The sequence below is a fragment of the Polyodon spathula genome, chromosome 3 (assembly GCF_017654505.1).
Source record: "Polyodon spathula isolate WHYD16114869_AA chromosome 3, ASM1765450v1, whole genome shotgun sequence".
Classification (NCBI taxonomy): domain Eukaryota; kingdom Metazoa; phylum Chordata; class Actinopteri; order Acipenseriformes; family Polyodontidae; genus Polyodon; species Polyodon spathula.
Window position 1 is genome coordinate 29429587 of NC_054536.1, and position 21750 is coordinate 29451336.

Here is a 21750-nt window from a genome sequence, read left to right on the forward strand (position 1 = left end):
CTCTCTCACTCACTCTCTCTGTGGTCTACTCCGGCAGTGGTCTCGCTGCCCCTCTCACTCTTCTCCACCAGTTGTGTCCCGTCCCTATTCTTCCCATTACCCCTTGTTTTCCCCTCCAATTAATGATCTTTTTAATGTTTATTTTTGTCATGTTGTTTCTTTCTACTCTTGTCCAACTGCCACCTCCGCGACGACGCGGATCCCCCTTTTATCACCTCGTAGACCCCGGCTCCAGTTGTCCCCTTCACCAATAGGGGTGCTCTCCTGGAGTCACCCCACTACTAGAACATCTCTTCTGCGAGCCCCCTCCAAGAGGCTACAATGTGTATAGACAAAAAGACGTGATATATTTTATCGGACTAACTAAACAAAAATGAATCCCAAGCTTTCAAAACTTCATAGGTCTCTTCTTCAGGTGACAAGTAGGGAAGAGAGAATGATGTTTACGTTCAAAAGTGTTACCAGAACCTTAACAAAACAAACAATTTTGAATCACTACAATTCTAATGCATGGAAAAAGTCTGTGTTGGGACAGGATGTATGTATTGGTGTTGGAAAAATGAAGCATTAAGGCATGACAGGGGATGTGCTGACATGATACAACAGCCCAGTTAAGGCATTACAAGGCAGTCTGTGGTTATATCATGTTAATCTATCCCCTGGATTTCTTTAATGCTATTATAAAACGATTATACAATTAGATTTATTTATGTTCTAAATGAACACCACACATTTTAAAACAGTCTTTACAATAACATTTAATGTCATTATGCACAAGATAATAGTTCCAGTGAAAAGTAAACATTTGTAAGTGTTTTATTTTAATGGATTTACATCAGTTTATTCATAAATATACACCATTTAAATGTGTGTTGCGTAATTTCTGTATATTAACCTATTACATTCTAATTTACATTTTTATTAATGTACATACATAAACTAAGTAAATTACATAAATAAATCTGATAATACTTAATTTTTCATTATTGATCATTTATGTTTGGACATTTGAGAGATTGTGCATTTTGAAAAAAAAAAAAACATGTTCTGTATGGCTGTGTTAACTGCTGTACTGCCAGAAGGGCCGCTGCTACCGGTGAAAGCAGCTGTCTCGGTGTTTGCTTTGTGGCAAACAAATTGTTTTATTTACTGTATTCAAAATTAAACTTATCTTTCTTGCTCAGTAAGAACGAGAATAAGAAAGAATGTGTCTAAGTAAGCTGAAAATTCAGACAGCACACAGGGACCTACAGTGTCCAAGAAGCAGGTTTTAGAAAGATAGAAGACAGAAATAAAGACTACAAGTGTATAAAGCACCATTGGGTGTTACAGTAACAGGGCATGAAATTAAAGTCATAAAGGGCAAGGCAATGTTGCCTTTGGGCTTGAAGTTTCAAGGGCATCAAGGCAATTCTAGGGGTCAAAAAGGCAAAACATTAATCCAACTCAAGGGCACCAAGGTGATTTTCATACTCATTCATAAAACAACAAAAAAGAAATACACAGAGCCTATTATGTTGATGACAAACACAAATCAATGTTTTCTGAGTGATTTGCACACTAATTGTTACAAAAATAAAATATAATTCACTTTTCAATTGTAAAAATAAAATGGTAAAAATCCAGTTTAAAAATAACAAATTTTAATAATGCAAAAATAGAAAGGGTAATTTTGCAAAAAATACATATTTGGGGTATTTTTACTAAACACTGTCGCACACCACTGACTAATACTAGATTAGAGGCTTAGATACAGCCTTGGTGATACAACAGCACAAATAAGCGATGTCAGAGAAGGGAAAGATAGATGGATTTTCAGGCAATTTGGCAACTGTAGTTTGCTAACCACTGTTACAAAACTTTGTCAGGCAATGGAGAACAGCTTGATGTATGTAATGTTAGATATTTCCATTTGAGAAACTGTATGTAGTTTAAGTTCTTGGAACTTTTAAGATTGCATGGGATTTACAGTTTTGTTATGGTGAATTGCTGGAATGCTGCTATTTTTATGCATACACCATCTGAACCCTTTCATGAAAACACACATTTTACCAGTTAAAAAGCAGAAGTATGTAAGGTAGTGAATGTATTGCACAAAAATAAATGAAAACAGACGTCGATAACGTTCAAGATTTGTGTTTCATTCACTATTGTTATCTCTCCTACTCGTTTCGTACTGCAGGGAGATGAGAGATGCTACTTGAACCATGTCATAACTATTTTTTTTTTTGGTAAGAATTTGAGCAAAAAACTAAATTATTAGGCTTAGTGCCGGGAGGTGCACAGTTAAAAGAATGGCAACAGTAATACATTATGATAAGGAGTGATTTTCTCGCAGGACGAGATTAGATAGAATTGAATTGTGACAGAATGGGCCAGCTGATGCTGAGTAAGTTTGTGAATGGGTTATAGATCGGGTGTGCTAGTGCTGGCCGACACCGGCGGCAATCATAGGCGGGCTTACAGGCAACTTTTGCCGTTATATTTTTTTAAAATGTGAGAGGCACTGCGGCAATTGCAGCTGGTTATTTCGCGCCCTGCAGTAACGCATGATCTGTGTTTTGAAATGTGAACAGTCAGTCAGCAGCAGGTAGGAATTGTTCAAACTCTTTTTGAATAATTATAAAAGTCATTGCTGTGAGTGGATGTCTCTGTGTGAAAGGGTGAGATGCTCTACAATGCAGCGAAGGTAGCGCCGCTTGAAACGACTAATGAAATGTATAATGTACTGTATTTTATAACTATTTTTTTCTGCTGAAACTGAAACTTTTTTTTATTGTGTAAGCTATATTTTTTAAACTTGAAAAGCTACCAAACAAACTTAAATTGTTCTATTATAACATTTTTTTTTTTATATTTTTTTTTTTTGTAAACCAAGTTAGCAACAAGACATGTTACAAAACTTTTTGTGACTATAAAACCCCATAAAGAAATTGCATGCAGTGTTACTGTGAAAAAGTTACAGTTCTATGTGTTGGTGAAAGATGCAGTAGCTTTGAATGCATTCCCATGCAAAATATTTTTTTCAATCAGACTTGGGTCCAGCAATGATCTCTGTCATGAGAGAGGCTGTGTCATTTACTTTATGCAAATATTGGACTCTGCTTTCGCCAAAATACCATGAGATAGTAGTGGTGGGAACCAAACAGACCTGGGGACGTTCTATTTTTGTAATTGTCTAATTTGTAATTGCAATGTAGTTGAACCAGGCACACCTGCGTAATCTGTAATTGATCAAAACAGTTCAATTACACACCTTTCCAAGCTTAATGATTCACAGTTCCATGTTGTGTTTTACATTGAGTGAATAGTCTTGTATTTTGTATTCTCTTAGTGACCCCATTTGTTTGAAGGTGTTACCGTGCTGTAAGGGCTGGCTTTAACCCTTTCAACACTAGAGGAGTAACTCAAACTTTTTCATTCCAAGATGCTGAAGGTTATGTTTCTGTAAAGGTAATTGGTGTTGAAAGTTAAACAGAAACAATTTGAACACCAGTTAATAAAGCTGTTAACAGCAGAGAATAGGTTCTCACCGCATTCTGGTTATTTATTTATTTTTGGATAAATTGTTCTTTCACAGAAGGCACAATTTGCTTTTAACATGGTGATCTCTTCTCAAATTTGATCTTGGTTTTCCAGTACTTCTTGTTAATCCAAACCTGGTTCAGTGGCTTTGGAATGCTGGGTACTTGCTGTGCTGAACAGTGTAATTCTGATTTAGTGCTGTTCTATTGACCAATGTATTTGAGTGAGATTTTGTACTTTGCACCAGGCTCCACCTGGTGCCCGCATACTGTAATTGATCTATTTATTTTCAAGAGGGTGTAGTTAGGATCACCATGGGCAGCCAAGGCTGTGCCGATTTTGATGTGACGAGATTATGCAGTGTTTAAATTTTATTCTGGATAGATGCATTATTAGTGTACATTTTTAGGCAGCCAACCAGTAAACATTTTGACAGACACATCAGCCACTGCATTAATTTCAGTGCATTATTTATACGCTGTGTTACTTGCTTTACCTTTTTCACTGCCAAGCTAAACAGAATGTGGCCTCTACTGCTGGGACACATTAAAAATGGTGACTTTAACTGTTGTATTAGGATCTTTTGTTTAAGAATTTTCCAGCCACATAATATAATCCCAATCGCTAACAGATAATATATACATACAGCAAAATGTGTTGGCCCACCCTCGATATAGAGCTTAAGCCCTATACAGCGTTAGTGATGGATGGATGAATAGTTAGAGAAGGTGGAGATGCAGCTGATGCAGCCCAGTTTGATGGCTTGAGTTTGAAACGGGTCTGGCAGTCTGCATCCATGTAGAATGTGTTCTCACAGTGGAAGGACAAGGGGAAACATTTGCTGTCAGACCAGATCCAGACAACCTAAAAGAAATCACTTCCAGAGAGAGCGGAGTACTGAACCAAATTCATGTCGAACATGCGTACTATATGAAGAAATGAGACGAATGCATTGTGCAATCCGACAGTGTCACCTATGAATTGTCTAGCTTTTGGGTTTTCAAGGACAAATTATATTGTAATAAATAGGATTAAAAAATGTGCTATACATTTTATAAGAGTTTGTACAAGATCACTTATTTATTATTATAGTGTACCACTGTTCCAATACAGCCTATATTTTAAATATGTTAAGGGACCTTTCTTTCTTTAATTGGGAGTGACATTAATCTCTCGTCAAAGGTGCTGGAGATTCATAAATGGCTGTGACTGTTTCAGCAGTGTTGAGTTTAATTACAGTTCCTAAATGTTAGTTTTACCATTACATCTCTACATTATATTGTGCTGCTTTGTGAACTTGGCAGAATCAATATGTGTTTAAATGTGAACTGTACAGTTTATTTATAGTTGGTGTTCAAGTTACCATACATTTGTAAAGGCAGTGCATGCAAAGTGTAGGGTCAGTGTATAAAAAAAGCCTTACTGGAACAGTAAGTGTTTTGAGTGAAAGTTGGGAGCTAGCCAGCAAATCCCATTGTTACTCACTTCTGCTGAGGTTAGTGTGTGTGTGTGAGTGTGTGTGTGTGTGTGTGTGTTTTATGCTCCCCTGCAGGACACTGTAGGCTGGATGTGAGTATCATGTTTAAATTTCATTATCTTGGTATTGTTAATTATCTTTATGGCTGTATTTTAAATCAATTGAATTGATGCCACTGTGTGTACAGTAAGTCACTGAGGTTACTGCTGACTTCTTGACCTCCTCGGTGGACAACTGGAGAGGGTGTGGAGAAGTGGGCTGAACCGAGAGAGAGAACTTGTTGCTGTATGAGACAGCTTGGCTGGAAAGTGGAACTGTAATTATCCCTTTGGGATTCTGTTTACACTTTGAAAGAGTACTTTCACCATCTGCTGCATATATAGTTGAATAATCAGTAGGTATTGTGCACTAGCCAAATGGCTCACACATTCAACATGAGAGATTTTCCTTGTGGGCATACTGTAGCAAGTTATAATGTTAGTGTTTGTATAACGATATTTTGAATAAGTGTACTTTTTTGTTTTGTAATATTAGTGTGGCTTTTTTTTTTTTAAAGGAAAAATGTATATATGTACTGTATTTCAGATTTCTGGAATAACGTGGATGATGTAAAAAGCCCTCTGGCCTTCATTCTCTGTTCATCCCCATGGAAATAGCTCTGAACAAGATCCATCCAACCATAACAAATTGAAAAAAGATAGTACAGTTAGCACTCCAGATACTGTGTGCTTTTTGGGTCATTGAGTGATTTACTGTCCAATTTAGACACTGAGTAAAATGTATTTTGGGTGAGTAAAATGCAACATTACCTTGAAGTACTTGAGTACTTTCAATAAATACTGTATTCTTTTAATGCTCACTGATGGTGTGCATTAACTACAACCTTACATTTTAATGTGAAGCAAATAGACATAGAACATACACATACTATATATTTATAAAGTAACGATACTGTTGTATTCCTTTTTGATTGGCTTGCTATAGCAATATAAAACATCCTGACTCCTCTCTCCAAACACGCAATATTAGGTAAAGTTTACCTTCCCAAAATTCGGTTGACAGATTAGGTTGAGGGGGACCAAAATGGCGCTGAGAAATCTAGAATCCAGTCTCTTATTCTCCAGTCACAAACAACACGCATTGCAAGTGAGTGGATTCAAACCGCACGTTGTTTTTTAAAAATGTTTTCTATTGAAAACCAGGACTTATTGGTCACGTGTTTCTGGCATTTCCCAGGCACGCTTCAATTAGCTGTACCAGTATGCTCTAGCTATGGCATGCAGTGTTTCTTAAATTCACTATCGAGATGCCAGGAACCAACAAAGTACAAGAAGCTTGATTTAACATGCAAACTCAAGCTGTGCAGCAAAATTGCTATGTGTATTGTTTCACATAACATTTTAAATCTCCTACATGATGATTTTTTCAATGTGCAAAACACGCTTTACGCAGCTTATTTGGAGCACTTACTACAGAATATGCAGTTGCTTGTAGTCAGTGTTATTTTGCTGGAAACGGCGGCAGGGAGCGAGGGGTGGGGGTTACTAAATTACGGTCAGAGTGGAATTAGATTACACACTGATTTTGTAAACTAGTAACTTGCATCGCTCAAACATCAACAGGCATGGTTTGAAAACAAGTAGGACAAGGGGGATTATTCTCTTGTCCCCAGGAGCAGTTTTTTTTTTCCTGACAGATAACAGAACACATCCATCACAGCATTAAATACCATTTACACGTTGCTTGTATGGTGCTACTGTATGGCTGTTGTTACTGAAGGGTAACTTTAAAAGATGATCTATATTCCCACAGCATGACAAATATGTTTGTATTCCCCTGCCCCTGGGTTTGTATTAATCTGATTACCTATGCAATGGGGTGTGAGGTGTGCTAGAAGGGCCTTACTATATAATTGTCTTCTCGCTTTGACTTGCGCTGAAAGTTGGTCAGGGAGCTGAAACTGGTGCACAAGAAATGTCTTGGGTTACTGTAACATTTGTTGCTGCATGAAAATGCCAGCATGGTTTGGAGTTGAAACACAGAATGGCATGTCTAAGGAAGCATCACACTAAGCAAACTTGCTTTAAAGGGAGAGGTTTACTTGGAGACAGGGCCAAACAGCAGAAATACTTAAACAATAATAAATGTTCTGCCGAATGAAGCAAGGGAATTTTAAAGCAATAATCCAGGATAAAAAGGGGGAAAAAAAACTAACGCACGAGTACTAAATGTGCAGTTGACTTCTGTATCAGTGAATGGAGCCTTTACTCAATTTTGATGCACTGTGTTACTTTGCCATTAAATACAATAAGTTGTAAGCATTATTGCAAAAGTACATAAGTGCCTCTCTGTCTGAACAAAGCCATGTTTTTTTTAGTTACTTTTGAGACAACTTCAACAAGTTCATCATATCACTGTTCAATGCATTTCACACAATTGGGTGTGAAATGAAGACACCCTAGTACAGGACTGTTACATCATGAGTAAGAAACAAGCTAGGTGGACTTCACAGTTCTTTTAATTAAGCTTCTTTTTAGTCTTGTATCATTGCAAGGTGTGAATTGCACAGTTGGTTGAAAACATTTATCAAGGTGGGTCATTGTCCATTCCATTTACAAACCAAAGAACATGGACACATCTAATTTAAGGTTTTAAAAGAACAATTGTGATAGCAGCTTCACTACTTTTTAGTACATGTTTAGAAAATAAACAGGGAAGCTGCAGTCATGATCGTTCTTTCGGACCAAAAGAAAACTAATAATTTTCCCAAGCACGCTGTCTTGGTGCTGAAAGAATAACTCCCAAAACAGAATCACGAGCACAGCACGGTATCATAGAGCATACCATCGGTGTGTAACATAGACCGAGCCGGCAGATACTAAACAACTACCTGTATAATGCAGGGACGCTTTACTTTAATAGACACATACAACAGTATATCAACCCTAGAGCGATCAAGCAGCAGTTTGCACCTCCTTACCTTGCATTCAGATTGATTTCAATATCAAAGACACTGCTTGGAGAATAGTAGGCTAGGCTACTGATTACTGTATTGGTATTATTTAAGCTATTTGAAATACCCATGAAGCTACATAGTCCAGCGTGGGATAATGAAGCTAAAGACTACCAGCCCACAGATGTAATTCTGAGCAAACCGCATTACTCATGCAGGGCATGAAGTTAAATTCATTGTTGCCTTCAGCATAAATCCAACCCAAGGGCACCACGGAGATTTTGTAAAAATAAAATGGTATATAAAAAAAAAAAAAAAAAAAAAAAGTCAAATTCTAAAAACAACAAACTTTCATAATGAAAAAATACAAAGGGTAATTTGGCAAACAATAAATATTGAAGGTATATTTTTTTTTATTTCTTTTTTTTTTTTACTAAATTCACACCACTGATTAATACATAGATTAGACTAGAGGCTTACATACAGCCTTTAGTGATACAACAGCACAAATAAGTGATGTCAGAGAAGGGAAAGATAGATAGACTTTCAAGTAATCTGCTGAAGACTTAATCCATGGCTGTAGTTTCATAACAAGTGGTCAAATGGGCTCCTGAGTGGCACATCCAGGAAAGGCACTCCTTATGGATTGCAGGATGTGCCCTATAGCCTGGAGATCAGAGGTTCAAATCCAGGCTATGTCATTGCCGACCATACCGGGAGTTTCTAGGGGGCGGCGCACAATTGGCCGAGCGCTGCCCAGGTAGGGAGGACTTCGTTTGGCAGGGCCATCTCTAGTATGTGCAATAGGAATGCATGGGCAGGGTCATGTATTTATTTCCAGTCTTTTGGATCGTTTCCAAGTCTCGTCTGGTGTGGACTGACATTCGTGGACTTCGCTGACATCACTAGTGCCCAGTGTGGATGCAGCTTTACAGGCAACTTTGCCGTAAATTCTGTTTTAATTTTGGAGGCGTTGCAGCAAGCAGCTTGGGCACTGCGGCAATTGCCATTGGTTATTTTGTGCCCTGCTCATGGAATATTGAGAAACATTTGTATTCATTAGCAACCAAAACTAGTTCTGCATAAAATCACACACACACACACACACACACACACACAAAACGTATAATAACAATAGACCCATCAGAAGAGGACTTTAATGTCTGGTAAGGCCCGTCTCATAAAGTTAAATGCCTTCATCTTTGGCTCTGTACATTTAGCAGCACAAGGCGGGCCTTACCAGGTGGTGAAACCCTGTTCAAGTTCTACTGTTTAAATTGTTACTTTGTTTTACCAGTCTAATGGGCGTGCACAAAACATGCTATAGAGACTATGGAGCAGTGCGAAGCTATTCAAGTTACATTGGGGTGTACAAGTAAACTGTATTGTTTATTATACAGACAGTACACAACATACTGCTTCCCAAAGTGTCGTTTTTGTTTCCAACATGTTAAACCAAAACATGCATTCATATTCAGCCAATATCGCTGTGCCAAACACGATTGCAACATTATGATAACAAATGAGTGTGAAATAGAGTAATCAAATTTGAAACGATGTAAAAATGTTGTTAATGTTTCTAAAGCGAAAGTGAACCTCACTTCTTAGTATTTTGGTTGTCTTTTGTTTCAAATGTTTACTCTTTACTCTTCATGGTAGATTATCTTCTAGTAATCTTGCTGGATTAACCTACTGTGTTTGAATTACCTGGCTTGCTAGTCACGTTTTGATTCTAATAATAATAAATTATATTATTATTATTATTATTTATTAGACCCCTGTGTGATGTTCGGTGGTCAATTTACTGTTAAATTCCCATTCTGTCTTTTTTTTTTTTTTTTTTTGAGTGAATTGTCAGTCGGGATGGAATAACAATATACAGCCCAGTTAACTGTACAGTACATTTTGTAGAAACAATTGAGTAATTTCCAATCTGAAATATTGTTTAAGGTCGTAGAGATCGAGGACTTATTGTGACCACCCACACTAGACACAAGGAGAGTTCAGTCAGTAGTAGGAGTTTATTGAATACAGGAATATGAAAGAACAGAAATCCTTAAGTCAGAAATAAATCTTAACAGTGCATCAAAGATAACCAATGGTATCAAACCTTCAATGTAACCTATGTAAATATACTTGTCTGCAAATTGTAAGTTTGCTTAACAGCTATTCATGTAAATAACATTAGGTAATCTTTCAGTTACTTTTATCAAGGTTCATTAAAAAACTTTAAAAAGGTTAAGTTACTATAATTAATTTACTCTAGTTATGTTTTGTACTACCAATGTTTCATGTAGGAGGCTGTGTGGTTCAGTGGTGAAAGAAATGGGCTTGTAACCAGGAGGTCCCGGGCTCACTCACTGACTCATTGTGTGACCCGGAGCAATTCACTTAACAACCTTGTGCTCTATTTTTCAGGTGAGATGTTATTGTAAGTGACTGCAGCTGATGCATATTTCACACACCCTAGTCTCTGTAAGTCACCTTGGATAAAGAGGTCTGCTAAATGAAACAAATAGTAATGTAATTAAGTTTCATGTGGAGAATGTAACATAAATTCACCACCTGGTTGTGGAACTTAGATTGATGGATTATTCTATAAAGTCTGGTCCATGTTGATTCTTTGTGGCAAAATGGTTTGTAGTGCACAGGTGTGGTGGTGCGGTGCTCAGGAATGATACATAAGACAGTTCACGGAGAAAAAGCAACTCTGTTTACTGACAAATAATAATACCTGGCTCGACACAACGATGTGTATCGCTCAGGCAAACCATGGGCATCAGTCCCGAAATAATAATAATAATAATACACTAAACAAGACACAGAAAGTGAGTGCTCTTAGTGGTGGTTTGCAGGTTTATTCGTGTACAGTGGTGAAGTGTAATAGGGCTAAGGTTAAATATTACTAAAATTTGAGCAGTGCATTTCGTTTAACTGCCTGTTCTTTTTTTTTTTTTGTCACGCTCAGCATGGTGAACACTAAGTGTGTTGATTTTGTAGCAATCTTCACAAAACTTATTTTATACTCCTACCCTCCTATAGAAGTTTCACAATGCATTTCACCATAGCCTTTCACTTGTGAAGGGATTGAGGACCCTTTGCACTGGTTCAAACTGCAGTTGGCAACAGTCTTGGCTTGTATTTATATTGTGTCAAAACAAGGAGCAAAAGAGAACTGACAAGGGAAGTAAATTATGTTCTGTAATGTGTGTCATGTTTTGATTTACCTGCCTTATCAATTGTCCCCAAACCAAACTAAAAGCCACATATTATACAACCACTACAATTTTAAATCCTATAAGTAAAAGTAAAAGTAAAAAGTATAGAAAAGTTTCCCATTTGAGCTCCCAGACAATTGTTTAATTCTAGCACTTACTCCTTCAGAGACAGAAAGAAAAAAATATGTCCATATCAGTTGTGGTTACAGCTTCTGCATTCCTTTCGACTGACAAACAAAGGAATTCTTTTCACATGCTCACTTTGGTATTTATTACACCTGAAGCATCCATAAAATGTGCGACAAACCAGGGTACGCTTGCCACATGCAGGACCGTCTTCACTTGTCTTTTTGTGTAAAAAGGAACAGCATTCCAAAAGCACAGGTAGGGTTTTAAACTGGGCAGGCCTGTAATGTAACAAAACCTAACTCCTTCGAGGAGTGCTAGCTAAATATTTTCAGTTCTATACCTAAGCTGTTTACCAGTCACAAAAACCCATATACGTTTACAAGTGGATCACAACACTGTACCTTCTCTTTGTTCCAGCACTCTGGTAGTCTCTCTCTAATGAAACTGTGGTTCTCTTCTTTTTTTTATAGGAGGTGGCTGTTCCCAATTAACATCAATTATTCCATTTAGCCACATTCTCACATGTTTTTGGCAGGGACAGGAATTAAGCCCATCCCTGCCAACCACCACCAAAACACATACAAACACCAACACTATTTACAGCCAGAGCATTGGCTCTGCCACACCATAGTATATGTGGTTCATATTCTTGGACGATGATTTAAAACTTGTACTTCACAATAATTGTGTGTAATTCTTGAGTTCTGGAAATTCAAATTTTGAACACTCAACAGACCTTGTAACTGACTCTTTCAATTAAAGACAAAGTTTCCGTTCCCTAGTCAGGGCCTTGCTAAGGCTACACTTCACGTAACATGTTTTTATATGGTTAATTCACACCAAGGGCAGGGCAAATGCGTTGAAATGTGATCTGAAAATCATTTGGGTATGGTTTAGTGGAGCGGACACAGAAAAACAGCAAAAGGTTGACGGATGGAGTTTTTAGCATGTGTAGGAACAAAGACTGACATTTTTTGCAAAACCCTGCAGGAACTTTTTTATACTTTTAGACTGCTTTGTTCCATTTTGTAAGACAATCTGAAATAATGCTGTGACTGATGGAAGGAATTAAAAAAGAAAGCTGTTCTTGGTGTGAGAGAGGAGGACTAAAGGCATATGGAACGCAAAGCTATACCATGGATAGTGTTGTCACTGTCTTATTTAATCAGATAGAAATGTATGATTTAAAATGTACTGTAAAGGAGCAGTACAGTAAATCAGGGTTAGGGTTGCACTCTGCAGAGTGTATCGCACCCCATAGAGACACACTGCCACTTCTTTTAGATGTATATCTGTATGTCTGGCAGTATGCCTTTTAAAGTCAAAATATATAGTATGCAGTGAGGGGGAAAAAAAAAAAAAAAAACCTTTTGAGTTCAGTCCCAAATTGGTGCCTTCCTCTTTTTGGATGGACAGTGCGAGAGGAGGTTGTGGTGGTGTCAGAGCTTTGTCAGACAGGGTTATTTTGCAGCAATTACTGCACAGTAGTTATTGCTGTACTAAATAATTAAATATCAGGTAGTGCTAGTGTTTAATTGCTTGTGAATGCCATTCAACCCAGGGTATTATATGTTTTTCCCCTGGTATAGAGGGCCTAGGGGCAGTCCATTAACGGATATGGTCTGAAGATATTGAACCATTCTAATGGTTTTTGTGATAACTAAAGCTTTTGGCCTGGAGGCTACAGTGAAAGTTATTTACTTTAAAACTAAAAGCCTCAATGTGAGCCTTAGCTTTCGTGAGCCAGTACTTGACAACAAATGACACGCTAATATGCGGATTATCCTCGACACCATTGTAAGAAAAACTGAAGTTAATATAAGATGGTCATTGCAAGGTTTTTTTTTTTCTGTTTCTTTTGAACTGCCATGGCCTGCTGCCAAAAGGACTGTGCTAACAGATCTTTGCATCATTTTTCCTTCAAGCCTGCTGCAATCATGGACAGAGTGACCTTGAAGCTTAATGATTACATTTCTATTTCAGGGAACCAAGGTTATGATAATAACCTAACATTCCCTTTCAAGTACGAAATGTAACATTTAGCGTATGGGTGAGCAGTCGCAGGGGCAAGATCGCAGACGACTGGAATGCTGCACAAGGCTAAGCCGAAGGCTGTGTGCGTTGCCATTCGGAAGCTGCCCTTAACACTAGTTCCAAAACCAGGGTCTGCCAGTCTGCAAAACCTGGTAAAGGTATGGGGATTAGCCCACACCGGTTCATTGCAAACATCTCCGATACACCCTGGAATAAGCCCACGAAGTTGCCGTGCCCCTGGTGGAATGCGCAGTGAGCTTTTCTGGAGGGGGCAAGGCCTCCAATTTCATAGACTGGCTGACAACGGAATATCAAGATCGTCGTCTTCAAAAAGGCAGGATTGATACAGAACGTAATCTTTGTCCTGGCCCCTGTAATAATTAGGCAGGTTTTCACTATTAAGAATGCCTGCATCTCACTCACTTGCTTTGTGGAGGCAATAACAAACAAGCAAACCACCTTTTTAAATAATAAAAATTTCAGCTCTGCGGAATGCATGGGTTCAAATGGAGGGAAAGAACAATGTCCTTCGTAGGTGGCCGAAGCTGCCGAGCCCCTTTAAAATAATTGCCACTCCAGGAAGTAAGCTTCTGGGGAGACAGTCAGTCTTGCCATGGCAAGCTAAAATAGCTTCCAGATAAACCTTTAATGTAGAGGGTGATTTCCCATTGTCAAATAGGTCCTGCAAAAATTGCAGTATTACTGCCATGGGACACGTCATGGGATTGAAGGCAGACACCACGTCTGAAAGATGTCCACTTGTACCCATAATGGAAACACTTGGACACTGCTCTGGCATTTTGTAGGGTGTCGGTAAACCTGTTGGACAGACCGGGATGGATCAAATGCAGCCATTCACGTGCCGGACCCAAAGCTGCAGACTCAATGGGTCGGGATGCAATAAGGTCCACCGTGCCCGACTGAGCAGGTTGCGACGCTTAGGCAGTCTCCACTGCTGGCTGCCCAGGAGCTGCATCAGGGTCAAGGGGCTACAAAGAGCAACTTGGCCCGGTCCTGCCTGATTTTCTAAAGACAGTGAGTTTTTGTTAACCAGACGCAGCTCATCCATCTGTTGTGGTGAGGGCCTGCGGTTCTTAGAGAAGGATACTCCAGCATACTGTTGTAGTTCCCTAGCCATATAGCGAATGCACTGGCTGAATAGGCTCTCTTGAGGATCATCTCAGAGACCCGGCACTGCATATTAATGCAGGCAATGTTCTTGGATAGGAGCGCTAAATTAGGTGCCTGCACCAAAACGTCAATAGAAGACTCAACAGGTAGAACATGGGACAGACCCAACTTCTCTGCATCATGCACCCTTTATAGGGCGTTCCCAGGAAGACTGGATCTCAAAGAGAAAATCCAGGTGAACTGGTGTGAATATGGGAGAGGAGGTGTGATGGGGAAGAGCACTGTGGGATAGCAGTTTCCTAAGCATGCGCTTGTAAAATAAAAAAAAAGGGCAGAATTCACAGAAGCTGTGATTTTTAGCCAGTGCCTCCTTGGTGTGCTCTGGCACCAGGCAGTAAGACCACTTGCAGTGCTTGTCCTCAATAGGCAGGCTGTACAAACAATGCAGTGTACAAATACAGGTGCTGCCTCGATCTGCTTATAGATATCGACAGGGCGGGTCCAAACCCGAGCGGGACCAGTTTGGTTTCCGGGCCAGTGACCTGAGCGTCATTTAACACTGGGTCGGTACTGGTTCAAGACCAGTGCAGTACTGGTTCAGAACCTGATTGGCACCGGACCGGTTCGGTGGCTTTTGCACTGTGTAGGACTGTTTCAGTGACTGTGGAACCAGGTTGGTTTGGTGACTTCAGCACCAGGTCATTGTGGTTTGGTACCGGGACGGTACAAGGACAGCACTGGGTCGGTACTGGTGCTATAACATTGGTCCCAGTTCGTTAGCAGTACGGTACTGGGTTAGTGACCTCAGTATCAGTATGGTACGGGTCCATCAATTCGCAGTAACCTAGGGTGTCAGTGTACAGGGATGCCCACTTGGAAAAGACACAGGCAAAACCACTCGGTCAGTACCACACACTAAACCGAGGGCTACCAGCTTTCACAGTGGTGATGGTAAAAGCTGTCACCAAAGTGGCATCAAGATACTGTGGTTGAATATGTAAGCAAAACAACCAAATAGAGTATCTCGGGCCTGCAGAGTACTGTTGAGCCCAGCAGCACCACATTGCAGACAGGCCTGCGCGTAGTATGTGTAAAAAAAACTGAAAACTCTGAGAATACTTTCTCAACAAAAATCAGTAATTAAACAATTACATAAATAGTAATAAATGTATTGTCTCATATGGCGCAAAAACGAAAAATAAAATGAACTCCAGACAGAGCTATGCAGCCTGGTGGGAAGAGCACAAAGTTAGCTGACTTATGTTACTGGATCATTGGGAAGGAGCAACTCAAACCGCTGGTTTCATGCAGGGCATAAGGCCACAGCAGGACATAAAAAGCAACAGGCTGTAGTGCACACAACACACGTAATTAGTTAAAACTATTACAGAGATAAGATTAAGTATCAAATTATTTGTGCAAAAACACAATAAAAAAGAAAAAATGGCGCTGATCTGCGAGCGCAGTGCCTTCAGGGACGGGGCAATGACTGCGTTGCAGGCTCAAAGAGCAACTTTGGAATGCAGTGTTTGGGACTTTAGGAGGTAAATACTCATTCGGTAATGGTTGCATTTCGTACTTGAAAGGAACTACTTGATTCATTTTAAATTTGTGTTGGTGAAAAGGGAGTTGTTTTAAGTTGTGTGTACAAAGTTAATTTAAAAGGACATGGGGAAACTGCCTGTGCAGTGCAGCATTTTCTTCAACATTCCTTCATTTGGCCTTTTTTTTTCGGGTGAGTTAATGCCTTTTACTAGTGTCACAAACTACGTTATTGATGTCAGTGATGTTAAATACTGTTTAAGGTGTTAAGGAATTGGGGGGGGGGTTAATAAAAAAAACTATTTTAACCCATTGCATGGTCCTCAAATTAAGTGCTGATAAATGCCTGCTGAATTCTGTAAATAAATAATTTTGTAAAACTGGAAGCCTTGAAATATTTACTGTATCATGATCCTATTGTGTTTGAAATATACTGTGTTATGTTTCTGATAATTCATGGTTGTTTTGTTTTTATTTTGTTTATTTATTTATCCCCCCCAAAGAAACAAGATGGTGGTCAGGTTTTGCTCGATATGGTCTACAACCACCTGGGTCTGATGGAGAGAGAATATTTCAGCTTGCAACACCATGAAGATTCAGTAGACTCTCCTGCTGGTAGCAAATTGGTACATCGTTTTTGCTATACTACAGTATGAATTCAAGGTGTTCTAAACCAACTTTCCTAGCTAATCCTTACCTTTTACTTTGTTTAACATTACAGAGGTGGCTTGAGCCTACAAAACCAATCAGGAAACAGCTGAAAGGTAATAACATTCAAATGGATGTTATTTGCATTTAGTGTTTGAGTGGCGAGATGATGACAGGGTAACTGCCCGTTATACAATAACCATGAGCTGTACTGGGAAAATGCAATGTGTATGTACAGTAGCATTATTATTATTATTACTATTATTAATATTATAATTATTTTCCTAGGGAGTTTTCCCTGTTCTCTACGTTTTTTGGTGAGGTTTTTCATCCCAGACCCAAATATGCTACAGCAAGAACAAACTAAGTAAGTGTTTCATATAATCTGCTGTCTCTCATTCATATATATATATATATATATATATATATATATATATATATATATATATAGCAATATATATATATGAAGCAAATTAAGAATTACCTTTTGTATGTCTTTTTCAGGCATTTGTATTTTTTACAACTGAAGAACGATATCCTAGAAGGAAGGTAAGGATTTCATTTTTCTGTAAAGAGAATTGCTTGTATGGTGCTTAGCATCTTGTGTTTTGATGTCTGCTGTGTTGTACTGCACTTGGATCAAAATAAGACTCCTATTGCATAGCGGTTTGATCCAATCCTGTTTTTATTATTAGTTTTATTATAAAATGGGTTGGGACATATCTGCGTCCTGATTGGCTGATAGGCATTCCAAGCCATTGAATTATTACAGTACAGCCAATGGGTTAAAACAAGTCCCAGCCATTAAGATACTAATAATACAAACATATATTGCGCAGAGCATTTAAGAACGTTTACAAATATATATATATATATATATATATATATATATATATATATATATATATATATATATATATATATATGATGAATTGGCCGCATTTCCCCCCCCCCCCCCCCCCAATAAAAACAAAATAAAACTACAATAATCCTTTAAAAAAAAAAAAAAAAAAAAAAAAAAAAAAAATTCAGGAAAAGAATGACATCGTGAGTACTACAAGACATCTACTACAAGAAGATACTAAAAAAGTAAGTGCTTTGGCTGTGTCAGTTTTTTAATGATTGGCCCGTGCAAACAAAAAATAATATGCACTGGAAAACTGCACCTAAAGGCCATTGCATACTGGATCCATTCCGTCATTCATCATCCGTCAGCTGAAAAAGTCGTGTGTCAATCCATCGCATACTAGATGTGTTAATATCGTACTTCAGAGCGCTGGTGTGCAGTGGAGGCTTTGTAGTAAATATACCTAGTTTGAGTATTTTAATAAAAAATAAATATGATTCTGTTGTACATAACTTTGAACACAAACTGTTAAATGTAGTATAAACTTAATGATCAACAAAAGTTGTAAATACAGTATAATCGTAAATCTCGAAAAACTAAATCTTCTAAATCTTTTGTAGTCATTTTTGTTTTACTTTAGTATAAATACATGTTAATTTGGATTCATATGTAGTTTTTTCTGACTTTATGTGAACGAAAAGACACAAATTCTCCCGTTTTCTCATTGGAAATAGGTAAATTTCAAAATATCACTGTCCTGCTCACAAAAGCAAAGTTTGTGGGGAATAATAGCCATTTTCTATACTTTTGAGGCATAAGCAATTAGGAAATAACACTTACTACCCAGGAACAAAAGCATTCACTCCTATAATAAATATATCAAAAAGTTGGTAAGCTAGCAATGAGCTATCGAAAATATTTTACAACAATGTCCTTCTACTACTCTGTGTATGGAACCCGAAATTCCATCACTTTCATGTACTGCCCCTCTTTTCTTACTGTTAAACCCTGACTGCTCTTGGTTGTCCTGACTCGCTTCTTTCTCCGATATGTGTCTCCCAAGTTAGGCCATTGTTTCTTTACTTCCTTGACTGACAATTGAAATAAAAAACATATATGCATGTCTATACTGCACAAAATCCATATGTTTATGTATGCTAGCAGTTCATAATTTCATATTTTATAACATAAATCAATCAAGTACAGTGCATAGGTGAGTAAACTGCAAGGGTGCTCAATTCGGGTCCTCAAGGTCTGGGGTTCTCCTGATCTTTATGCAATTGAACTAGTTTCAGTGGAAAGGCCTTCCAGTTAATTTAATTATATTTCTAACACCTGAAGGACCTCAGATTTAAGAACATAAGAAAGTTTACAAACGAGAGGAGGCCATTTGGCCCATCTTGCTCGTTTGGTTGTTAGTAGCTTATTGATCCCAAAATCTCATCAAGCAGCTTCTTGAAGGATCCCAGGGTGTCAGCTTCAACAGCATTACTGGGGAGTTGATTCCAGACCCTCACAATTCTCTGTGTAAAAAAGTGCCTCCTATTTTCTGTTCTGAATGCCCCTTTTTCTAATCTCCATTTTTGACCCCTGGTCCTTGTTTCTTTTTTCAGGCTGAAAAAGTCCCTTGGGTTGACACTGTCAATACCTTTTAGAATTTTGAATATTTGAATTAGGTCGCCACGTAGTCTTCTTTGTTCAAGACTTAACAGATTCAATTCTTTTAGCCTGGCTGCATATGACATGCCTTTTAAGCCCGGGATAATTCTGGTCGCTCTTCTTTGCACTCTTTCTAGAGCAGCAATATCTTTTTTATAGCGAGGTGACCAGAACTGCACACAATATTCAAGATGAGGTCTTACTAGTGCATTGTACAGTTTTAACATTACTTCCCTTGATTTAAATTCAACACTTTTCACAATGTATCCGAGCATCTTGTTAGCCTTTTTTATAGCTTCCCCACATTGTCTAGATGAAGACATTTCTGAGTCAACAAAAACTCCTAGGTCTTTTTCATAGATTCCTTCTCCAATTTCAGTATCTCCCATATGATATTTATAATGTACATTTTTATTTCCTGCGTGCAGTACCTTACACTTTTCTCTATTAAATGTCATTTGCCATGTGTCTGCCCAGTTCTGAATCTTGTCTAGATCATTTTGAATGACCTTTGCTGCTGCAACAGTGTTTGCCACTCCTCCTACTTTTGTGTCGTCTGCAAATTTAACAAGTTTGCCTACTATACCAGAATCTAAATCATTAATGTAGATTAGGAATAGCAGAGGACCTAATACTGATCCCTGTGGTACACCACTGGTTACCACACTCCAATCTGAGGTTTTTCCTCTAATAAGTACTTTCTGTTTTCTACATGTTAACCACTCCCTAATCCATGTACATGTATTTCCTTGAATCCCAACTGCGTTCAGTTTGAGAATTAATCTTTTGTGCAGGACTTTGTCAAAAGCTTTCTGGAAATCTAAATAAACCATGTCATATGCTTTGCAATTATCCATTATCGATGTTGCAGCCTCAAAAAAATCAAGCAAGTTAGTTAGACACGATCTCCCTTTCCTAAAACCAAGTTGACTGTCTCCCAGGACCCTGTTACCATATAGGTAATTTTCCATTTTGGATCTTATTATAGTTTCCATAAGTTTGCATATAATAGATGTCAGGCTTACTGGTCTGTAGTTACCTGGTTCAGTTTTGTTTCCCTTTTTGTGGATCGGTATTACGTTTGCAATTTTCCAGTATGTCGGTACCACCCCTGTGTCAAGAGACTGCTGCATGATCTTGGTTAGCGGTTTAGAAATTACTACTTTAATTTCTTTGAGTACTACTGGGAGGATCTCATCCGGCCCAGGGGATTTGTTTATTTTAAGAGCTCCTAGTCCCTTTAACACTTCTGCCTCAGTTATGCTAAAGTTATTTAAAACTGGATAGGAACTGGATGACATGTGGGGCATGTTGTCAGTATCTTCCTTTGTAAAAACTTGTGAAAAGTAATCATTTAATATATTTGCTATTTTTTTTTCTTCATCTACGATTTTGCCATTTGTATCTCCATTTGTCATTTTGCCATTTGTATCTCTTAAACATTTAATCTCCTCTTTGAATGTTTGCTTGCTGTTGTAATATTGGAAAAACATTTTGGAATTGGTTTTAGCTCCCTTAGCAATGTTCATTTCTATTTCTCTCTTGTGCACCCCTGGCCTACAGGAAAGGTGCTGAGTGAGGTCGTTGGACTATGCTTGTTTGTGATAGCAGTGTCTGTATTAACCGATTTCCTTTTTTTGTGCCACAGGTTAAACTGTCCTCTCAGTTCGGCGGTTGTTCTTGCTTCCTACGCAGTTCAGTGTAAGTAACATCTCCTATTGCAGTGGTTCTCAAACTGGGGGGTGCAGAGTGTGTCCTAGGGGGTGTGTGGTAAGGGTCAGGATAAAAAATGTAATTACTGCACACATCTTTACGTGTGTTATATAATCGCCAGAGAGGTATACAGTGTAACCTGCTTATTATCCCAACCTGCTTATTATCACATGTGTTATTTTTTTTTTTTTAAAACCACTTGCCACTCACTTTAGGTGTGTATGTTAAATTAACTCTTTTAATATCACTGGGAACCCCGCTTATTATCCCCTTTTGAGTAGTCTACCAAAACTGCATAGATGAGGTGTACCATTTTTAAATAAATTATTTAACCAATTATACTATCCCTAGATTAATAAACATTGTGTAATCATATCAAAAGTGGTTCTGGAAGGGCGTTGCTTCATACGTCACGCCTTCAAAATGTTGGTTAAACTGACAAAAATGTCTACTCGGAAAAGAAAAGATCTAACAGACACTCGGAAACGGGAAATTATACGTCTCTGTGAAGGAACACCGAAGATTTCACATCAAAACAATTCGAAATATGTTTAATGTCAGTATAGGCTAATCATTTTCACTAGCAACAGCTAGCTAAGAAATTGAAGGTAAGTAACTAATGTTAACGTTAAATCTAGTAACTGCAGCTGGCTCTGTTCCTGATTTTATTAGATTGTACACATAGTGTTGTTTGAGTTGTTAGCTACAGTAATTGTTACGATACAGCAATAAACTTAAGCTTAGGGTGCGGTAAGTGTTTTAGTGGACTGGTTTCCTCCTGCACTCATATAATGTCAGCTAGCTAATTAAAGTATGCAGCAATTGTTCGCATTTGTTTGAGCTATCTAGACAAATAATTTCTGCTATTGTTTAA

General features: G+C 38.2%; 1 protein-coding gene across 9 annotated transcripts in view; it reads left to right on the forward strand.

Moving 5' to 3' along the window:
- Positions 1–21750, forward strand: part of LOC121312953 (tyrosine-protein phosphatase non-receptor type 3-like) — a 133712-nt gene that overhangs the window by 55115 nt on the left and 56847 nt on the right. For all 9 annotated transcript variants that reach the window (XM_041244962.1, XM_041244953.1, XM_041244954.1 and 6 more), the window contains 5 exons: positions 16513–16635; positions 16731–16773; positions 16946–17024; positions 17162–17206; positions 20812–20864. In XM_041244962.1, coding sequence (XP_041100896.1) covers positions 16513–16635; positions 16731–16773; positions 16946–17024; positions 17162–17206; positions 20812–20864 — 343 coding nt within the window. The remainder of the gene's footprint in view (positions 1–16512; positions 16636–16730; positions 16774–16945; positions 17025–17161; positions 17207–20811; positions 20865–21750) is intronic.